We start from the raw sequence: 18,092 nt of genomic DNA, 5'->3' as shown, positions 1-18,092 counted from the left end.
ATATATATATATATAATGAATATTATAAACGATGTTTCTCGTACTGAAGTATAGAAACTTATCTCTTCACTTCTTCAAAATGATATTAATGTTAGATATCAACGTCCATTTCTTATAGAATGTTATGTCGCGTAACAAAATTGTGATGCTTCCTAACACACTAACACTACCCTGCGTGCAATGCATTGCTGATTGAAGACAAACAGAGCAACGCACTTGATGCAGGATTGCGTCTGTGTGCCGCGATCTGTCTGTGCGACTGTTGAATACATTGCTCCGTGACTGCTATTATTAAAGAAAGAGAGTTATGTAGAGATAATTATTTAGAGAATAGGATAAATACCATTAGAGGGAGCATCCACTTTTCATATCCTTCGATACATCTAATAGAGAAAAAATCGTGTATTGTGTTTGGTAAAAAAACGAATTGTGCAATAAATTCATTTAAAATTCATTCTTAGTTATATCATATCTCGATTCTTTATCGCAGATGATATTATATGATTATGTATAATATTACCGGTTTTTTTACCTTCTTTTGCCACATATATATTTTATTGAAGAAATAACGTTTAATCATACACGTTTATTTATATGGAATTTCGAATAATAGCATTTTTAAAAGATTTTTCATTGAGATCCAATCATGTAAATATACGATGAAAGAAGTACTCCTGCTGGCTGAGAGTGGGTTAATGCTGATTATGATGGTGCCTATGATCTTGATATGCATTTTTGTCATACTGCATCCAGTCAGCCCATTTGTTTAAATTTCCATAAGCATTAGGCTCCTGTGACAGACGAATAGATGCCTTCGATATTCATAATTCAGAGATATTGCATATATTAACTGTAACTAATACTTTGAAAGCCTGGAGCTTGAGAATTAGGCAATTTAGGCATTTGAATCTGAAATCAAATGAGGTTACCATATTTTATAGCTTTATATGGATATTATTTTCTTCGGTAGGCACAAAGATCTCTTTGTCGAAATATCATCTAATAATATAATTATTAATTTTCAATCCTCATTTTAAATAGATATAGTTTGTACATAGGCTTCCAAGGTATTATAGTGCGTTATATATTATGATACAAAAAATTTATGTGTGTACATACATATTGACTTTCATTCATTTTTATTGAATGATCAATATTTAATATTTTATTGTTGTAATTTTTAATTTTACTTTTGTAATTTTTTCTGATAATTCTAAGCACGTAAATAAATAGGTGTGTATACATAGATATATATTAAGGATAGATTTTCAAAAATTGCAAAACATGTCAAAAATTATCCTTAAGACTCGGAAATGTTTTTTTTTTCTTTTTTTTTCTCTTTCTCTCTCTCTCTCTCTCTCTCTCTCTCTCTCTCTCTCTCTCTCTCTCTCTGGAGAGAGATTTCTGTACATTTTATAAATATGATATATGATATTACATACAACACATGATGTTTATTATAGATTAAAAAGTGAAAGAAAAAATTTAAAGTTTTGGCTTTATTCTTAATAATATGTAATATTACCAATATATGTATTATTATTATTATTATTATTATTATTATTATTATTATTATTATAACTATAATTATAATAATAATGATAATTATATAATTATAATTACAAAACTTGCCAAACATTTTTCTTCATTTCGAACTGATTTTAATTTTGAACATTACGATTTTCAATAAGAGGTATACATATTTAGCTTAAAAAATTTTTCAATTGAGATGATATGCTTTTATAATACACGAATCGTATTGTTCTTTCGATATGTTTTTCAATTCATATTATTAATGTTATAATTATAGGTTTTTCAGAACAAGATCATACACTTACCAGCAACTTAATCCCTCCTCCTTGATGCCCCGGTGTAGAACCTCCCCCGGCTTGTACAGACTCAACCGAGCCCGCGGGTAGACTCTGGTATCCTTGATGCATCTGCATTTTTACGCCTCTTGTGTATTGTCTGTGATCATGCCGATTGTTGTTGTTTTCATATTCCAAGTACGATTGCAAATCATCGTCCACTTGTCGTTTTACAGCAGATGCCGAATTCTCCGGATAAGACACCCAAAAAGACGTTGGTTCTTGGAGCAGAGCTCTACTCATTATAGGATTCTCTTTGACAGGGCTTGCCGGATAAGAAGCCGTAGTTACAGGCTCAATGATGGATATTTTTTTGAGAATAGCATCTAAGAGAGTGTTGTTAATCGGTGAAGCGCTATCAGTTAATGGAACCCTTGGCAGTTCTGCCGAACTGTCCGGAGTACCAGTATTAGCCGTTATCGCATTCTTCGCAACCGCGGTAATGTTTTTTTGCAGATCCGTCAACATATCGAATACTTGACTAAGCTCAGCCATTCTCTGTTGAAAAGGAAGTGTTGGATCTACTGTTGGTTTCGCAAAGGGAAATATACTGGAAAAAGGTTTAAAAGGTTTTTTTGCCGTAGCGGCGGTGGTTGTTGCAGTTTTTTCATACGCTATTAGATCATTCAGAGTTGCTATCATGTCGCTCTTTAGATTGCCAAGCTCCGACAGTATAATATCAACGATCGCGTCCTTAGCAGCTGCAATGGACGATGCATTGTCCAAGGATCTTGCATACTTGTCCGATAAAACATCATCAGACTTTAGAGATCTCATAAAATTGCTTTTTGCAATTGAGCTATCATCTGCTTCTTGCGCAGTCGTATTTAACTTTATACTGTCAAATAGCTTGTCCAGAAAGTCCGACACCTTTTGGGTGTATTCAGTCGGGCTGGGAATTACAGAAGATGGTAACCAAAAGCTGGCTGGTACTATAGTGCTCTTCGGCGTGGGTATTTCGGTCGTTGTTGCTGGAGTGCTAGTGGCAATATTTTTGAAGAGCGTATCTAGGAACGGTGACTTCTTTGCAGTGAACGTGCTCGGATCCATCACTGATCCGAAAGAGCCACTTGGCCCGACAGAGCCGCTTGGTCCGAAGAGCCCACCTGGTCCGAAAGGCCCACCTGGTCCAAAAGGTCCGAATATTCCCGGTAAATATTCCTTTGGCGTATCACTAGCGGCTGTTTTTGTTGCCGTATTTTCTACTATTTGTGGATCTTTTGGATAAGACAATGAGCTCGGAATAGAATTGATGTCGCTTGCGGAAGAAGGCGCTTCTATGCTTCTTCTTTTGCGGGAGAAGGATGTTTTGCTCAAATCGGACATTATCTCTGGCGATGAGAATGGCGTAACGGGTCCGAATTTCGGACCCATTGGACCGAACTTTGAAGCGAATGGACCAAATATACCGCGTTCATGTATACCGCTATTGTCGATCGCTTCCTCTTTACCATCTTGTATTATATCTCGTTTATTAAATAAGGCATTTGTGCTATCAGTGCTATCTAAAGGGAGTCCACTTGCGCTATACGATATAATCGGCTTAACATCTGCCATATTATATGCAACTGGTCCTAAACCACCAAACAAGTTGCTCAGCATATCCGTCTTCTTAGAGATTAACGTCTTCGGATCAACAAACTTCGGGAAGAGTGGAGATTTCGGTGCGTAAGGCACGGATATCGTGTCGATTCCTGCCGGAGGTCCAAGAGCTCGCGAATAAACTATAAGATAGTAAACGATGCACTAATAATCAATAAATAAAAGTATTTTTTACATAATTACACAACAAAAGAAATTAATAAATTAAAAAGAGTTGAATAAAAATACTTTATGAAATTGGATTTGAAATTGTCAAAGTTGTTCATTTCTTTTTAAACGTATCTAATTTGATTTTATTTATTTTGTGAAAAAGAAAATATAATTATATATATATATGAGAAATAAATCTCTCATCTTTCTAAAGAATTAATTAAATATACCTTATTTTTATATTTAATATTTGACATTTAGAAGATTATTTGAATTTGGATCATCTAAAAGACATTTTAAAAATAAGAAATCTCTAATTTAAAAAGAAATACTTGCAATTGTCTCTAATCTTTCATTTTTTTATAAAATATCAAAGACAAAATAAAAAATATGATATTACCAGGTTTGGATACAAAGCTTGTCCATGACGCTCCGGGTGGAAGTGCCGGAACTAAACTGGCAGAGAATGCCAGCAGGTAGATGGAAAGTAAAAGTGTTTTCTGTCGGAGCATATTGCACTAAGTAATATGGTCTACACTGCGACCGTGCTTTTATAATAATCATTAATCAGTAATCCTTGCAAAGTCTCCGGGATTACTTACATGGAGAATGCTGTGGTCCGAGCTCCGCACGACGAAATCTCATTAAAATAATCCACTCACCTCATACAGAACTTATAGTTGTGTATTTTATTTAGCCGATGCAATTCCTTCTTAAAGAAATGCAATTTCCTTCTTAAAGATGTAAGTACGTCTATTTTAAACAACGGAAGATAATAATTATACTTTTTAAAGAGAATATCAAAAATACAGGAAATAATGGAGAACTTATCTTTTTATATATCCAATATTTTCAAGTCATTTAGTCATTCATTTTTCTTGTTCACTACGTATATTAATATATATTTTATTTGTAATCGTTTTTTTACAAATGAGTCATGTGTATTGCATTTGTCAGTTGTTTCCAATAATGGAAACGCAAGCTGCTTCAATTATTTCACCTTATTTTGACTCGAATTGGAGTTTCGGTAAAATATTCAAGATTGTTGTAAAATTTGCCATTCTCTTTTTAATTTAAGCCTTATATTATTGTTAACATGGATAACTTTGAGCAACGTGAGTAACATAATTTTTTAATATAATTAATCTTCGTAGAATTAAAAATAAATAATGGTTGCATATAGATTGTGGCTGTCAATTCCACACTTATTAACTAATCATGTCTATTTATTTACGTAATTAATTCATGTCTATTACATTATTTATCTTATCCACACGATTTACAATTAAATACAAAAATTATTAAATTTAATGAACATATATATATATAAAATAGCGTTTTCAAAATTCAAATATTAATTAATAAATTAAAACAATAACAAAGTTGTTGATATAAAATATAGAATTAAATCTTAATTTTAACATAATAGAAAAACTAATCAAGATATTTTTATAAATTGCAGAAAACGGTATTGACACCGTTGGATCAGTAGATAAAGATATTTCATCATTGTATTCAGCTCTAAAGCATGATTACGAGGGAAACAATATAGCAAATATAATAACGCAATTACTACACATATATCAGCCAAAAGATGGTATTATTGCATACGAATGTGTGTTGAGAAAAGTCCAAGATTTACTAGAAGACTGTAATTCTAGAAAAAAACAGTTATTGCTTTCGGTAATACCTGTTCCAGATAATGTGCCAGATCACAAGATTAAAGAAGTTTTTCATACAACTACAGGTTTTATTAAACTTAATCTACAGGAAAAGTAAGTCTTCTCTCTTTACGCGCGCGCTATATTCTTTATTCTTTTATATATTATTATCTCTTTCTTATATAGTTTCATGTCTCATATTATCATATCAACAGCAATATGTTTCAAAATATGTTTGACGTAAAAAATATGGACGGAATAATGGACAATAATATTTTATCATCAAAACAAAGTTTTTTATATAATAAGAATGCGTCAAATTTTAAGTCATCACTTTCCGAAGCATTCCCTTTTCGAGGTTTCCCTGAGAACGAAATTTCAACAATTCACAGTCATGTAAAAAACGTAAACCACTTGTACAAAACCATAGAATGCGAATTTCCTCGTTCAGAAATTGTAGCTGATGTCAGTCCAAATTCTGCATCCTATATTAATCGGCAGGCTGATTCGTTGAGACATCAATTAAGTAATAATCCAAAGAATTGGCTGGACAGAAATAATAAATATCAGATGTCATTTTACCAACAATATCTGTTTAATAAGAAATACAATACACCTACTAGAATTAGTACCGTTAATGAACCAGATCTTTGGTATTCATCATCTCAGACGATATATCAGGTTTGTAATAAAAATTGAATAAAAAAGTGAAATAAACGAGCCGATATTAATTATAAAGATTTCTAATTATAGGATACATGCTCTATAAAGACATATAAAGATAGTGAGATAATAGCGAATTTGTGGCAAGATAAAGTTCCACGACAATTTAATAATGTTAAATACGAATATAAAAAAAGTGAAGATAATAATGCATTCAATAAAGATAAAAAATTTGGCATTTCCCAAATGATAATCGATATTGGCCAAAATGCAACAATTAAACAGACAATTAAAGATAATATAGATATGTGTTGGAACGAAGACCAGAATATTGTCGTAGATGTATTAAAGATAAAATTTGGAATCTTAATTAGCTTTTTTTCCCAAAAGTAATTAAATTCATTAAATTTTACAGACGGACGATCTTTTGGCAACGATGCGCGATAAGCTTAAAACAAGCTTAAAGAATTTTTTAAAACGAGCACAAGAAGGAACGTTTATTGGTAATATATCATTATTTCATTTATTTATATCACACATATATTAATCAGATAAGGTATAAATTTATAAAAAAGTAATTTTTCGTGTACGTATGTACAGAATTGTCGACTTTTCCACGCACCAGATCGCATCCACAGTCGAGCTCCTTAAATTTGGTATGTTTTACGTCGAAAGATCAGAAACCTGGAATGCCACGCAAAGTTTCAGAACAAAATTTTACATCTAGTATCTCAAATAATAACAGCAATTGCTGCTTATTTTTAAATCAGCAAAATACGGATATTAACTTAAGAAAGAATCAAAGAGAATTGGACAAAAAAACGAAACAAAAAGCATTTAGTGGATTGCAAAGCAAATGTAATACTCAGGAAATCAATAAAGTAACTGAATCGCAATTACAGCAAAATAATCTAGATTACATTATGGAAAAGAAAGTGATTACACTTGAATGCAAAGAAAATAATTCAGAAGAATCAATGCACGGGTAAATGTGTAATTATTATTGTATTTAACAGATTAATCGCGCGACAATACTAATAATAAAATGATTTTTAATTCACACAGATGCAAGATAGAATCAAAGTCGAACGATATAAATACAGAAAACAATTTTCGAGTTCATTCAATGTCTCAACTAGCTGCGTACAAAAAACATTATTACGACACGTTATTGAGTGTTCAAAGAGCTAAAGGTTTACATCATCAAAATCATATTTTAATATTACATTATATATATTTTGTTTAGCAAGCCTTTAGATATGACTCGCTGATACCTCGCGTGTAAAATATAATAAATCATAGTTGGTGAGGTATGTGATAACATTAAATGCGCTGATTACTTCGATTTTTTCACAGTCGCAGTCACGAATTCTTTAGCATCTTCCTCGGATCATTTAACGGGTTACGATGATCCGTATTACTCGAATTACATAGATCAGCAGCAACACCTGTTTCATCAACAGCGTCATTTCATGACGAGACCGCAATTTTTAACGTATCCGGCTGAGTTATCCGGATTATCAAACGTGCATGGTAATCAATACAGTTGGGCGAAATCAGTCTATAAATATTTATTACTGAAGCAATTAAGACTTCAACAGCAGGTAAGAAGATGTAAAGACATAAGTAAGCTTATTTCAGAACACGTGTTTACTCACCGTATATGATTACAGACTTCGCCCCTGTATGCCCGAAATCAAAAGTAAGTCATTTATATATATGCTCAATAACTGAAATATATTTGAAATATGATTCTCTCTCTCTTTCTCTCTTTATACTTGATATTGAAATCGTATTTATGTAATGGTAACATTTTGTTTCTTCATTCAAGTGGTTGGATTCATCGTTACATCGGACCTGTGTATCCCTATTCCTTTACGTCAAACGAAAGTGCTCAAGCGAAGCACTTCATACGCCGTAAGAGTTTGGAAGACATAGTCGGAAAATTGAAGGAGATTGAACGCAACAATGTTAACAATTGAGCGATTTTTCTCTTGCATTGAAGTGAGAAATTCCGTTGAGCGGTACTTATAAAGTTGCATGCACAAATGGTATAATTTTATAATTTCTGTTCATTCCTGTGTATGGCAGCTCTAGATATCAAGATAAAGAACTAGTTGATACAATAATATCAGTAAGAATGTTAAAAAACTCACATAATCATAGATTGATAAAATATTAAGATAAATATAAGTATAATACATATATAAGCTCGACATGGATTTTTTTTACCGCTCTCGTAAATGTTCATATTTTTCTTTATATTTGCTTTGCTTTTGTATTGAAAATAATTACGTGTTATTATGTATTGATTATAAAAAGATTATCGTATATAACGATTTATATGTACACATCTCTCGTCGGATATCTTGATTCCTTATAAGACATGAATCTCTTATAAGGTTCAATCGCACAACGATTTTGATAATTTTGTTTATATTTTAGACGATTGCGTGACATAATGGTTTTTCAATGGTATACGCAGAATATAATGTTATATTTTTAGCTATCGCCAATTGAACCGTATTTAACGCACTTACTAATGAATGGACATTATATTCTGTTTGAGTAACATTACACAAAGTTCACTCTAATGACTAGATGATTTATGATATATTCTTAAATAACATACAGTCACACGCACAACTTCGCACAATCAATAGTGTATATAATAATACTCGTTTTCGAGTTATTCCTAGATGTACAAAATGACGTTTAAAAGAATACGTGATAACGCTAACTTAGATGTTACGTGACTCATCGATCATTTATTGTCCAGATCATTCGCTACCAGCGCGACAAAATCACCAAGATGCTTCGTCGCATAATATCTGCGTCATTCTTGGTAATCTGTCAAGCCGTATTCATTCATATTCATTCTCAGACCTCTGCTCAAGACATTCAATTCACGATTCGCCTAATAATTCTACAATTAATGTGTCGCTACAGTTTGATGTTCATTCTAAATATTGGCAGCATCACATTATGCACTCACATGTAACTAAATATATAAATACAATGACATTATCAGTATCCGCGCGAATATATCTATATAAATATTTTAGAACACATTCGACATATTTAAATAAAATGAACATTCTTACTTGAAACATACAATGTTATGTCTATTATTTGGTGAGAAATTAGGCCAATTAAATTATCCTGCTAGAAGAATTAAAGCGAAAATTGTCAGAAATTTATACTGTGAAATTAAATTCCTAATATTTGAAATCGTGAAGGAATACATTTTTCAAATAATTAAGAAGTTTATTTTATACAATGATTTTCTGTCGATTCCTTTTAGCTCGCCTGATTTTTGGAGGATATCAGGTCATGTACAGACTTGGATTGTCATACTATCACTATAAGTCATTGTCGATCGAACCTAGTATATAAAAAGAATCTGCGCTTATTAATCATAATTGAAATTTATTGCCCGAATTATAATTTATTCAAATTCTAAGAAAACAGTGCTTCATGTATCACAAACATGCTGCTATTTATTAATTGGCTTCGTTGAAGCAAATATAATTGTCGCAAATATTGAAGTCAAATGACATCATTTGATCTTTATTATAGCAATAATAATGACTTTAATCCAGACAGCTAGTCCTTTATTTGAAAGTAACATCGTGTGTGTATATGTGCGTGTGTGTGTGTGGGTCAAAAAGCATGAAAATCTTATAAAATATAGACTTATTCTTATTGAGTATGAGTGTATGTGTGTTATAATATAACATTTACACGAAACATATATTTTTTAAAAAATTAGGATTATTTCGAATTAAATAATCGTGCATTTGTGTTATAATTTAACATATTTGTCGCTAATCCACTTGGATTTATCTAGAATATTAACTATATGAATGATAAATTAAAATGTTGTATAATGCAAAAAGTGACGAGAATGAGTGACAAAAGGGATTTTTTTGATGCATAAAAAAATTTTCATGCTGGTTTTATAAAGACATTACACTGCTATATGTGCCGAATTCAAATTCAAATATGACAAATTATAACAGATCTTAAAATTATAAGCCCTTGGATAAAAAGTCATTAAGAGAAAGAATGGATTCAATCGATACTACGTTCAAAGAGCGTTATATTTCTTCTGGCAGTGTCTGTACATTTTTTTTTAACTCAAAGGTAATTGCCTTATAATGTCAACTGACATTTTAGTTTATTCGTTTAGTTACTCTAAAGTGACATTATTAAGTTTGAGATATATTCACACTTTCAAACGTATCCCAGCATATCGATAATGGGCCACAGAAAAGTTACTCGTTATTTTTTATTGTGCCTAACAAAACACGAGTTATGACATTCTCAATATTTGCCACAACGAAGCTGCTGTATTACATGCTATTTTTCTTTATAAACCTATATGAACACGCATTTCTCTTACACTATTAATTGATTTAAGGTCGACGCATTAAAATTCAATAAATGTGTGATCTATATGCCTGTTTGCTACGTTTGTGTTTACATTCGTATCAAAAGACAAAATAGCTGTTTTAATAGTGGCCTTAATAAAGATTAACTAATATGTTTGCGTTTATTCAATCGTATAATAGATCGTGATAGATCGAATAAAAGAGAAACGAGGTATCAGAGAGAAATTCGCTTTAAGAATGTTACATATTAAAAGAGATTCAATAGCACGAGCAATCAAGAAACAAGCGCTCAATAGTTCTTCTAGGATGAATTGTACTTCTAATACGATATGTATGTACTAAAAAATACCTTGCTCTTTAAATTTATGGATTATTAAGAAGAGATAGTTGTACAAAAAAATGACTAGAGTTGACTCTAGAGTTTCTTATTAAAGCGGAAAAATAACACAATACGTAATACTGCTCATCTAGTAACTTTAAAGCTATGTAAAATGCCTAAAAATAGTGCGTATGTTTCTTTATAGGAACAGGGACGGACCATTCTTTTTTAAAATTTAACTAACTATAGCAAAACTTCTATTTTCTGCATTATATGAAAAAAGATAAAAATTACGATTATGTGTTTTAGATATATCCAATTTGTTAAAATTTAATGAAGAATGTAATCAACCATCTGTCAATTATTGTTTTTCAAAATTAATATTATTTAATTTGAGAATATTATACAGAATCATTTGCTTTAGGTAAAAATCAATTAAGCATAATCATTTTTTAAGTCCGTCCTTGTGTAAGAATGATACTATTGTAATATAATGAACACACTTCAGAGTTTACGAGCCAATTGGAATAATATAACAAATAATCGTTCCATGCATACTATTTCATTCATAGGGAGTAATAATGGATGCCAAACCGATCCTTCAGTGCAAACAATATTGAAAGAGTTGTATAATGTCATTTAAAAATTTTCAGAACATAAACTTGTTATTTGCAAAATTCTTTTTAATATGTCATAAGAATTTAAAATTTTCAATAAGGCTATTACGTAAAGTATATATATACACACACACATACTTTATATAATGGCCTTATAGAATTTTAAATTCTTATAACATATTTTATGTGTGTGTGTGTATGTGTATACACATACATACACACACACACATACACATATTAAACATTTTTTCAAGTATGCACGGAGCTCAAAACATATTGGCATCAAAATACGATAAAAAAATGATTATTATTCCAAATATATATATCGGTGTTACATGCTCTATAGTGGTCTTATACTTAAAATCCCGTTAAAACTTACTTAAATTTATTATTTGGTACATGATTGGAATGAAGTGGCATTATTTGCTTATCAAAGTTGGGCAGTCTGGTTTTGTGTCATGCAAAACGTCGAGAGACCCGAACTAAAGAAAATTTATCCTCTTGGCAGCAAAATGTACAAGGCAGCAATGACTTTATACAGGATCTTAAATCTTTGGACACGATGATTTCGTCCTGTAAAATTGGATAACAACAAACTTGATAAACCCTACAGTAAGTATGGGCTATGGTCTTTTTCACCTGTTGCATGTATGAAGTGTAACAATCATATATATATACATATGATTGTTATATATATGTATATATATATATGTATATCTTACGTTTACATTTTTTAAATCACATCTGGTTTTATGCACAGTTCAAAACACAGATGGAACATGTAAAACCAAAATACTGTGTTCTTCAGTCTCACTGTGCATTTTTTAATATAGAGAATACAAAATATGTGTTGAAGTCAGGCAAGTTTATATGCAAACAAGAGAAAGATATAAGATTTCAATTATGTAACAAGTAACACTTCAAGTACAGTTGCGGTCTAAGGAAAATATTCAACATAAAGTATATCATGTACTTGCTTTATAAAAAATTTTGTCACAAACTGTTTACAGAAATTGTTCGGTTAAACAGGTTTATTTTTTACCTAAAGTATGTGTGCTTCGTATTTCACAAGACGATCAGGCAAAGCTATAAGGATCGATAGTTTTGCTAGAGCAAGGTTGAACATCATCTGGTGGTGGGCGCCACTGTCCGGACCACATGGCGTTACGAATAATCACATTCGCGTCAGTAGCTTCTTCTCTGCCGCTGTTAGATGTACATTCTGCCTCCCAGTTTCGGAGGCCGTTCCGAGTCACTTGATTGATCGATCTAGTCTCGTTCATGTCACAACAATTCTGTGCGTCATTATTCACTGGCATTTGCTTAGTTTTACTTCTAACTTGCGTGCCACTATTTCTACGTTCGGCGTCGGACCACGAGTGAGGTTGCTCCACTGTAGATTGTAGAGGTAACTTTCGCGGCACTCGTCTAGTCTTAGCCTCCTCCGCGGTAACACAGCTAGCATCGACTTTACTGCTACCTGGTGCGTTTCCGTCACCAGTCGAACTACTATCACCTTCTTTCCTTCGTCTTCTCCGTCTCCTCTCAATCTCGGTATCTTCGCGTTGAGTATCTTCCCGATGAGTATCCTCGTTATTCGTATGTGTTTCTAAAATGTGTTGTTTGGCCGAAGCCCAATGGTCCTTTTTGTTGGCGTCTTGTTTAAGTCTTTCATGATTACCGCGATGGCCGCCGTTACTAGTGTTTGTGTCACTGTCCGTGTTGCGTTTCTTCGGTTGTTGATTTTTCACGGCCCACGAGGCAGGTCTTTTAGGACTACGTTCCTTCAAAGTGACCTGCATTTTAGGTTATGTTTATACTATGATTGATAAATAATAGTTGCACCATAAAATAGATTATACATTTACCCCGGAGGAGGAAGAATTATCAACAGGTTTGTAGAGTTGTGTTGGTGTATGACTACGAGAATCTTGACCTTTACAACTTGATCCATTCCGACAATGTATCCACGAAAGTAAAAATGCTAAGAGAGCGCATGAAAGTCCCACTACTGCTGCGGCAGTCAGTTGGGAACGTGTGCGTCTTGGTACCCAGCCTCCACTATGGTATTCCCATACTGTACATGCTAGTAAAGCGCTACTTGCTGCATATGACAAACCTATGCCAGTGAATACTATAGCATTCTATAAAAAATAATAGATTCTATTACATGTGTTTAACAGTATCAATACTTTGCAATTGTTAATATTTAAAAATATAATTAAAACAAATGTTATTTATACATTTATATTGTAATTAAATACTACTTACCAGCTTAGCCCAATTTAAAGGAAGGATGTAAATGACGTGCGAAATATCAAGGAAGAGAAGGGCTGCGGTGACCAAGAAACAGAAAACAGCTACAAAGATCATGAATCGTAAACGATCTGCTAAAGGCAGCATAAAAAGGCTGATTTTGGCAGTACCAGAACTGCATAAAGTGGCCAAACAAGCTGCAGAGGATATCTACAAAATATAATTAATATCTATATGTGTAAAACAATCTTATTATTTTAATCACACATAATATGTTTCTAGTTTATCATTTCATATATATAAGTAATTTTATACTTACAAGTAATAAGAGTCTAACAACACCCGTAGCTGTTTTAAGATGTCCTTGTATGTCACAATAAATAACCACATGGCTCGCACGGGACCAAGCCAGAGCATTGGATGAAGAGCCAGGCCTGTGATCACTATTACCATAGTGACCATGATAGTTAGCATGTGAATCCCAAGAGTGGACTGTTGAATGGACTCCTGGCGAATCCAGCTCCGATGATTGGGAGCTGATTCGCCCCCCTGTCCTACTGCCTGCTATTGATATAATATTGAAACTATTGTACAGAGTCATATATATGCAATTACATAAATATGATTTTAAATAAGATAGATAATGGCAGTTAGTCAGAGTTTTAACAACTACATGTTATTTTAACGTTTCAGAGAACAACTATAGAGCAATAATTGAATCAGCATTGATTTTAAGAAATTTGGCAATATTATATAAATTTCAAATAATATATGAGCATTAATTAAAAAATTAAAATTAATTGATTGTACATACCAATCTCGAAGTCCTGAATATCTTCGGGTCTAGAATATATGGCAGGTGGTGGTTCTAAGTCGCGTATTTCTTCTAGGAGAAGCACTTCTATTTCCTCGGCTGCGTATAAATCGGAGACCGAGCGAATAGGATAATGCCGAGTCTCGCTCATTACTCAAGTGCGCTCGCTCATTTACTCCTTCCTGCCTGCTGTCGTACTTTTCTACTTGACCTGTCAGCGACCAGCATGCATTATCTAATCGATTCGAAGACAGGTCCACCTGTCTACCAGCCATTGCCTGTTCATATTGTGTGCCATTTTTACCTTTGCAGGCAACAATACTCCTCCGCCTTCAGGCCACACCTGCAGGAAAAAGAAGCAAGATTATATAGTAACATTGAATAAACAGATTATAGTTTATATAATGTAAAAGAGAAGATTTTATATAGTTATAATCTTTAAATATTTTATACAAATCTTTCTGTGTATTTCACTAATTAAATTTTTCTACATTGAAATGTAACTTATTTTATCAAGTTAATAAAAATGTTACTTAAATCTCTTATCATCCAAAAAATATATTAAATTTTTTATTATTAAACTCGACAAATTAATGTAAGCATGTACACCAAATGTTGTAAACAAATATATTACATATTGACAAACACATGATATTTATTTAATACAAACAAGACTGTCTCATGTCACGTCGATGCGTTTGACATACTCGAGATTAAAGTGCAAGCGAGCAATGGTAGATGGTTTGATCGCATGAATAAAATTTTAATTTAATGTATATGACTCAACTATTGATTAACATGAAAAATATTTCAAATTTTTAATGACAAATCAAGTGTTTTTCCTTCATTGAATCGTTCTGTCGCTCCAGATCCACATGTGGTTGTCAGATTCTTATCCCAGCGATATCTTAAATGAATGCCATCGCGTCGAGAAAATCGCGTGCTATCGCCGAGATATTTGCGAATACCTACCTCGAATTTACGCTCGTCAATCGCGACGTGTAGATCACATTTTTCCGAGATTTTTCACGGTGAGCTCATTGACCGTCCAATGGATAGCCGCCATTGCCTTTTTGCTGTTTTTGCCCATGATCTGCGTCCATCACAACGACCTAGAAACAACAGATGGGGCAACTTGTCTCTCTCTTTATTCATTGGCCGAACGGCAAAAAATGGTCGTGGATCATTTGGAACGGAAGAATCAATTGGGAAGATCGTCTCCGCTCAGAATTATTTCCTTATCTTAATAACTTTGACATAATGTCGCGTGTTTTTATATTTCGGAAAAAAATATGAAATCGCAATGTGCGATCAACTATGTATATATAATGTGTAATTTAGATACGCGATGCAAATTTGAATGCGTGGAAAAGGCGCGACGAGTTTGATGCGCGTCCGCAATTGTCGCTACCGCGATTCAATGCGTAGGCGACACAAGGCATAAGGTACAATGTACAAGGCGCGCGCTGATCAATGCGAACGCGACTTGCGGTCGAGTTACGCTCGTATGCGACTGGGCGGGCGGCCTCGAAGTCTTTTCGTGCTTCCCATTTTCTCGTGGTGTGGCACGTCCACCGTGATCCACTGACGTTTCCGCTGTGCCATCGCATGGCCGACGTGTGCATTCCGAGGCTCGCGTGGTACTCGCTGTGTCACGAGCTGTGTCGCCGTTGAAGAAAGCCATCTCGCCGCACCGACATCCGCATCGGCGCACCTAATCACACCGTGTAACGATCTCCCGAAAAGTGAGTGAACAAAAGGAACAGCCGCGTGCGAAGGTGGCCGTTCTACAGCGCGTGCTTAAACGTTTAATGCCCGCGCGCGCGCGACATTGGGCGGAGAGAATGAACGGACGACCGCCCCTGCGTTGAATGGCTATGTCGACCACGTTTTGTCGTGGTTGATATAATCCGGTGCGAACTGGATTGGTGCGGTAAATCATAGCTATCTATAATATTCCGATCGTGTGATTTTCGTAGAGAGAAACCCGTCGTTCCCGGCTTGATCGACGCGCGGGCCACATTGCCTGCTCGTCACCGTTGTCGTCGTCGTCTTCATCTTCATCATCGTCATCGTCCACCAACGGGCGAACTAGAGTGCGCGCGACAGCGATAAATCCCCAGCATTGGGCACGTTGTAACGCCGCGACCACGCGTCCTCACGCACACCAGCAGCGATGTCGAACGAGGAGACCTCCGCCGACCGCAATGTCGAGATCTGGAAGATCAAAAAGCTCATAAAGAGCCTCGAGATGGCCAGGGGGTAAGTAGGTCGGCGCCAACGTTGCCTTGTCTTATACTGTCAGCTGTTACCGTTGCGCGGGCCATCCTGACATATGGCTTCGTGGAGCATGTGCTCGCTCGCCGTGCGCTGCGTTTAAACGCCGCGATCTTATTGCAACCGATATATGTGTTAACCTTTATTAATATAGTTATTTGTCAGAAATTCTTATATTGTAGAAAAAGTATGTAAGTCTCGTGTGATTAGGGCAATGGCTTAGAAGATTTCTCCACAGCAATCTTTTAATGATATTCAGCAGCGTCTAGGTATTTTAAAACATGTATATGTCTTTGCAGGAATGGTACAAGTATGATTTCATTAATCATACCTCCAAAGGACCAAATATCAAGAGTAAGCAAGATGCTGGCGGATGAATTTGGCACAGCATCGAATATTAAGTCACGTGTAAATAGATTATCTGTTTTGGGTGCAATCACATCGGTACAGCATAGGCTAAAGCTATATACTAAAGGTAATTATATTTTTCATTAATATTAATATATATTTACTTATTAATACAACAGAGTATATGAGAATCTAGTTTTATATACAGTTGCAATATATATATTTAATTCTTTCTAACTGTAGGAAAATATGTTACATTTAAGTCATTTATTATGTGTGCAATATTGCTATTTATGATTATTAATTATAAATATTAATATATTTTTCAGTGCCTCCAAATGGCCTGGTAATTTATTGTGGAACTATTGTAACGGAAGAAGGAAAAGAAAAGAAAGTCAACATCGATTTTGAACCTTTCAAGCCTATTAATACTTCTTTATATCTTTGTGATAATAAGGTATGTTTTGTAATATTCTCATATTTGCATATATGTTTCGCTGTATTTATGCATAATTTTTGTATAAATTATATTACATTTTGCAGTTTCATACAGAAGCACTCACAGCATTACTTGCTGATGATAACAAATTTGGTTTTATTGTTATGGATGGTAATGGAGCGTTGTTTGGCACGCTACAAGGCAATACACGTGAAGTATTACATAAATTCACCGTGGACCTTCCCAAGAAGCATGGTATGTGTGATATATTCAAATACTAAGAAAAAAAAAATTAAAATCATTTATTTTCATCATCGGTTTTTCAAGAATCAATAGAATAAGATAGATCGGATATATATCAGATGTTGTAAAAGTTATTAATTTTAGGCAGAGGAGGTCAGTCTGCGTTGCGTTTTGCCCGATTACGTATGGAAAAGCGGCATAATTATGTTCGAAAAGTAGCTGAAGTTGCTACTCAATTATATATCACTAACGATAAACCTAATATCGCTGGATTGATTCTCGCGGGTAGTGCCGACTTCAAGACGGAACTTAGTCAATCTGATATGTTTGATCCAGTAAGCAATTTCTTTTTATTAATGTGTTATCTTCCATTAATTTCTTAATGTATATTTGTTTATATATATAGCAAGATAAAAGTAGGGGTTGTTTTTTTTTTTTTTT

The 18,092-nt window shown here is 33.8% G+C and overlaps 3 protein-coding genes and 1 pseudogene across 10 annotated transcripts in view; 2 read left to right on the top strand and 2 right to left on the bottom strand.

The window, feature by feature from the left end:
* Positions 1-6: 6 nt before the first annotated feature.
* LOC115239259 lies at positions 7-4,224 on the bottom strand (annotated as a pseudogene).
* Positions 4,225-5,267: 1,043 nt separating this feature from the next.
* On the top strand, positions 5,268-10,490 carry LOC115239252. The gene is made up of 10 exons (XM_029813677.1): positions 5,268-5,395; positions 5,497-5,962; positions 6,035-6,286; positions 6,360-6,447; positions 6,545-6,600; positions 6,715-6,929; positions 7,010-7,137; positions 7,301-7,548; positions 7,618-7,646; positions 7,776-10,490. The coding sequence occupies exons 2-10, from the start codon at positions 5,501-5,503 to the stop codon at positions 7,924-7,926; spliced, it is 1,629 nt and encodes a 542-aa protein (XP_029669537.1). The 5' UTR covers positions 5,268-5,395; positions 5,497-5,500; the 3' UTR covers positions 7,927-10,490.
* On the bottom strand, positions 7,164-15,670 carry LOC115239253. 3 transcript variants are annotated; one of them, XM_029813678.1, is made up of 7 exons: positions 15,317-15,670; positions 14,345-14,687; positions 13,850-14,094; positions 13,546-13,740; positions 13,143-13,418; positions 7,603-13,070; positions 7,164-7,505 (listed from the first exon to the last, which is right to left on the bottom strand). In XM_029813678.1, exons 2-6 carry the CDS (start codon positions 14,493-14,495, stop codon positions 12,351-12,353), a joined length of 1,587 nt encoding a protein of 528 aa, XP_029669538.1. In that variant the 5' UTR covers positions 14,496-14,687; positions 15,317-15,670; the 3' UTR covers positions 7,164-7,505; positions 7,603-12,350. The 3 variants fall into 3 exon arrangements, with proteins under 3 accessions (XP_029669538.1, XP_029669540.1, XP_029669539.1); XM_029813680.1 differs by having other exon boundaries at positions 7,603-13,058; XM_029813679.1 differs by having other exon boundaries at positions 13,850-14,091.
* A 174-nt stretch (positions 15,671-15,844) lies between these two features.
* Positions 15,845-18,092, top strand: part of LOC115239254 (eukaryotic peptide chain release factor subunit 1) — a 13,166-nt gene continuing 10,918 nt past the window's right edge. For 3 of the 6 annotated variants that reach the window (XR_003884610.1, XM_029813684.1, XM_029813685.1), the window contains exons 1-6: positions 15,845-16,089; positions 16,324-16,606; positions 16,921-17,096; positions 17,299-17,426; positions 17,513-17,663; positions 17,796-17,986. Coding sequence is in view for 5 of the 6 variants with exons in the window: in XM_029813684.1 (XP_029669544.1) it covers positions 16,521-16,606; positions 16,921-17,096; positions 17,299-17,426; positions 17,513-17,663; positions 17,796-17,986 (732 nt within the window). In the remaining variant the exon portion in view is untranslated. The other 3 variants (XM_029813681.1, XM_029813683.1, XM_029813682.1) reach the window with 3 other exon arrangements.

This window comes from Formica exsecta, unplaced genomic scaffold (genome assembly GCF_003651465.1).
Source record: "Formica exsecta isolate Colony F162 unplaced genomic scaffold, ASM365146v1 scaffold37, whole genome shotgun sequence".
NCBI lineage: Eukaryota > Metazoa > Arthropoda > Insecta > Hymenoptera > Formicidae > Formica > Formica exsecta.
The sequence above is the reverse complement of the archived record's forward strand: the minus strand, read 5'-3'. Positions and strand labels throughout refer to the sequence as shown.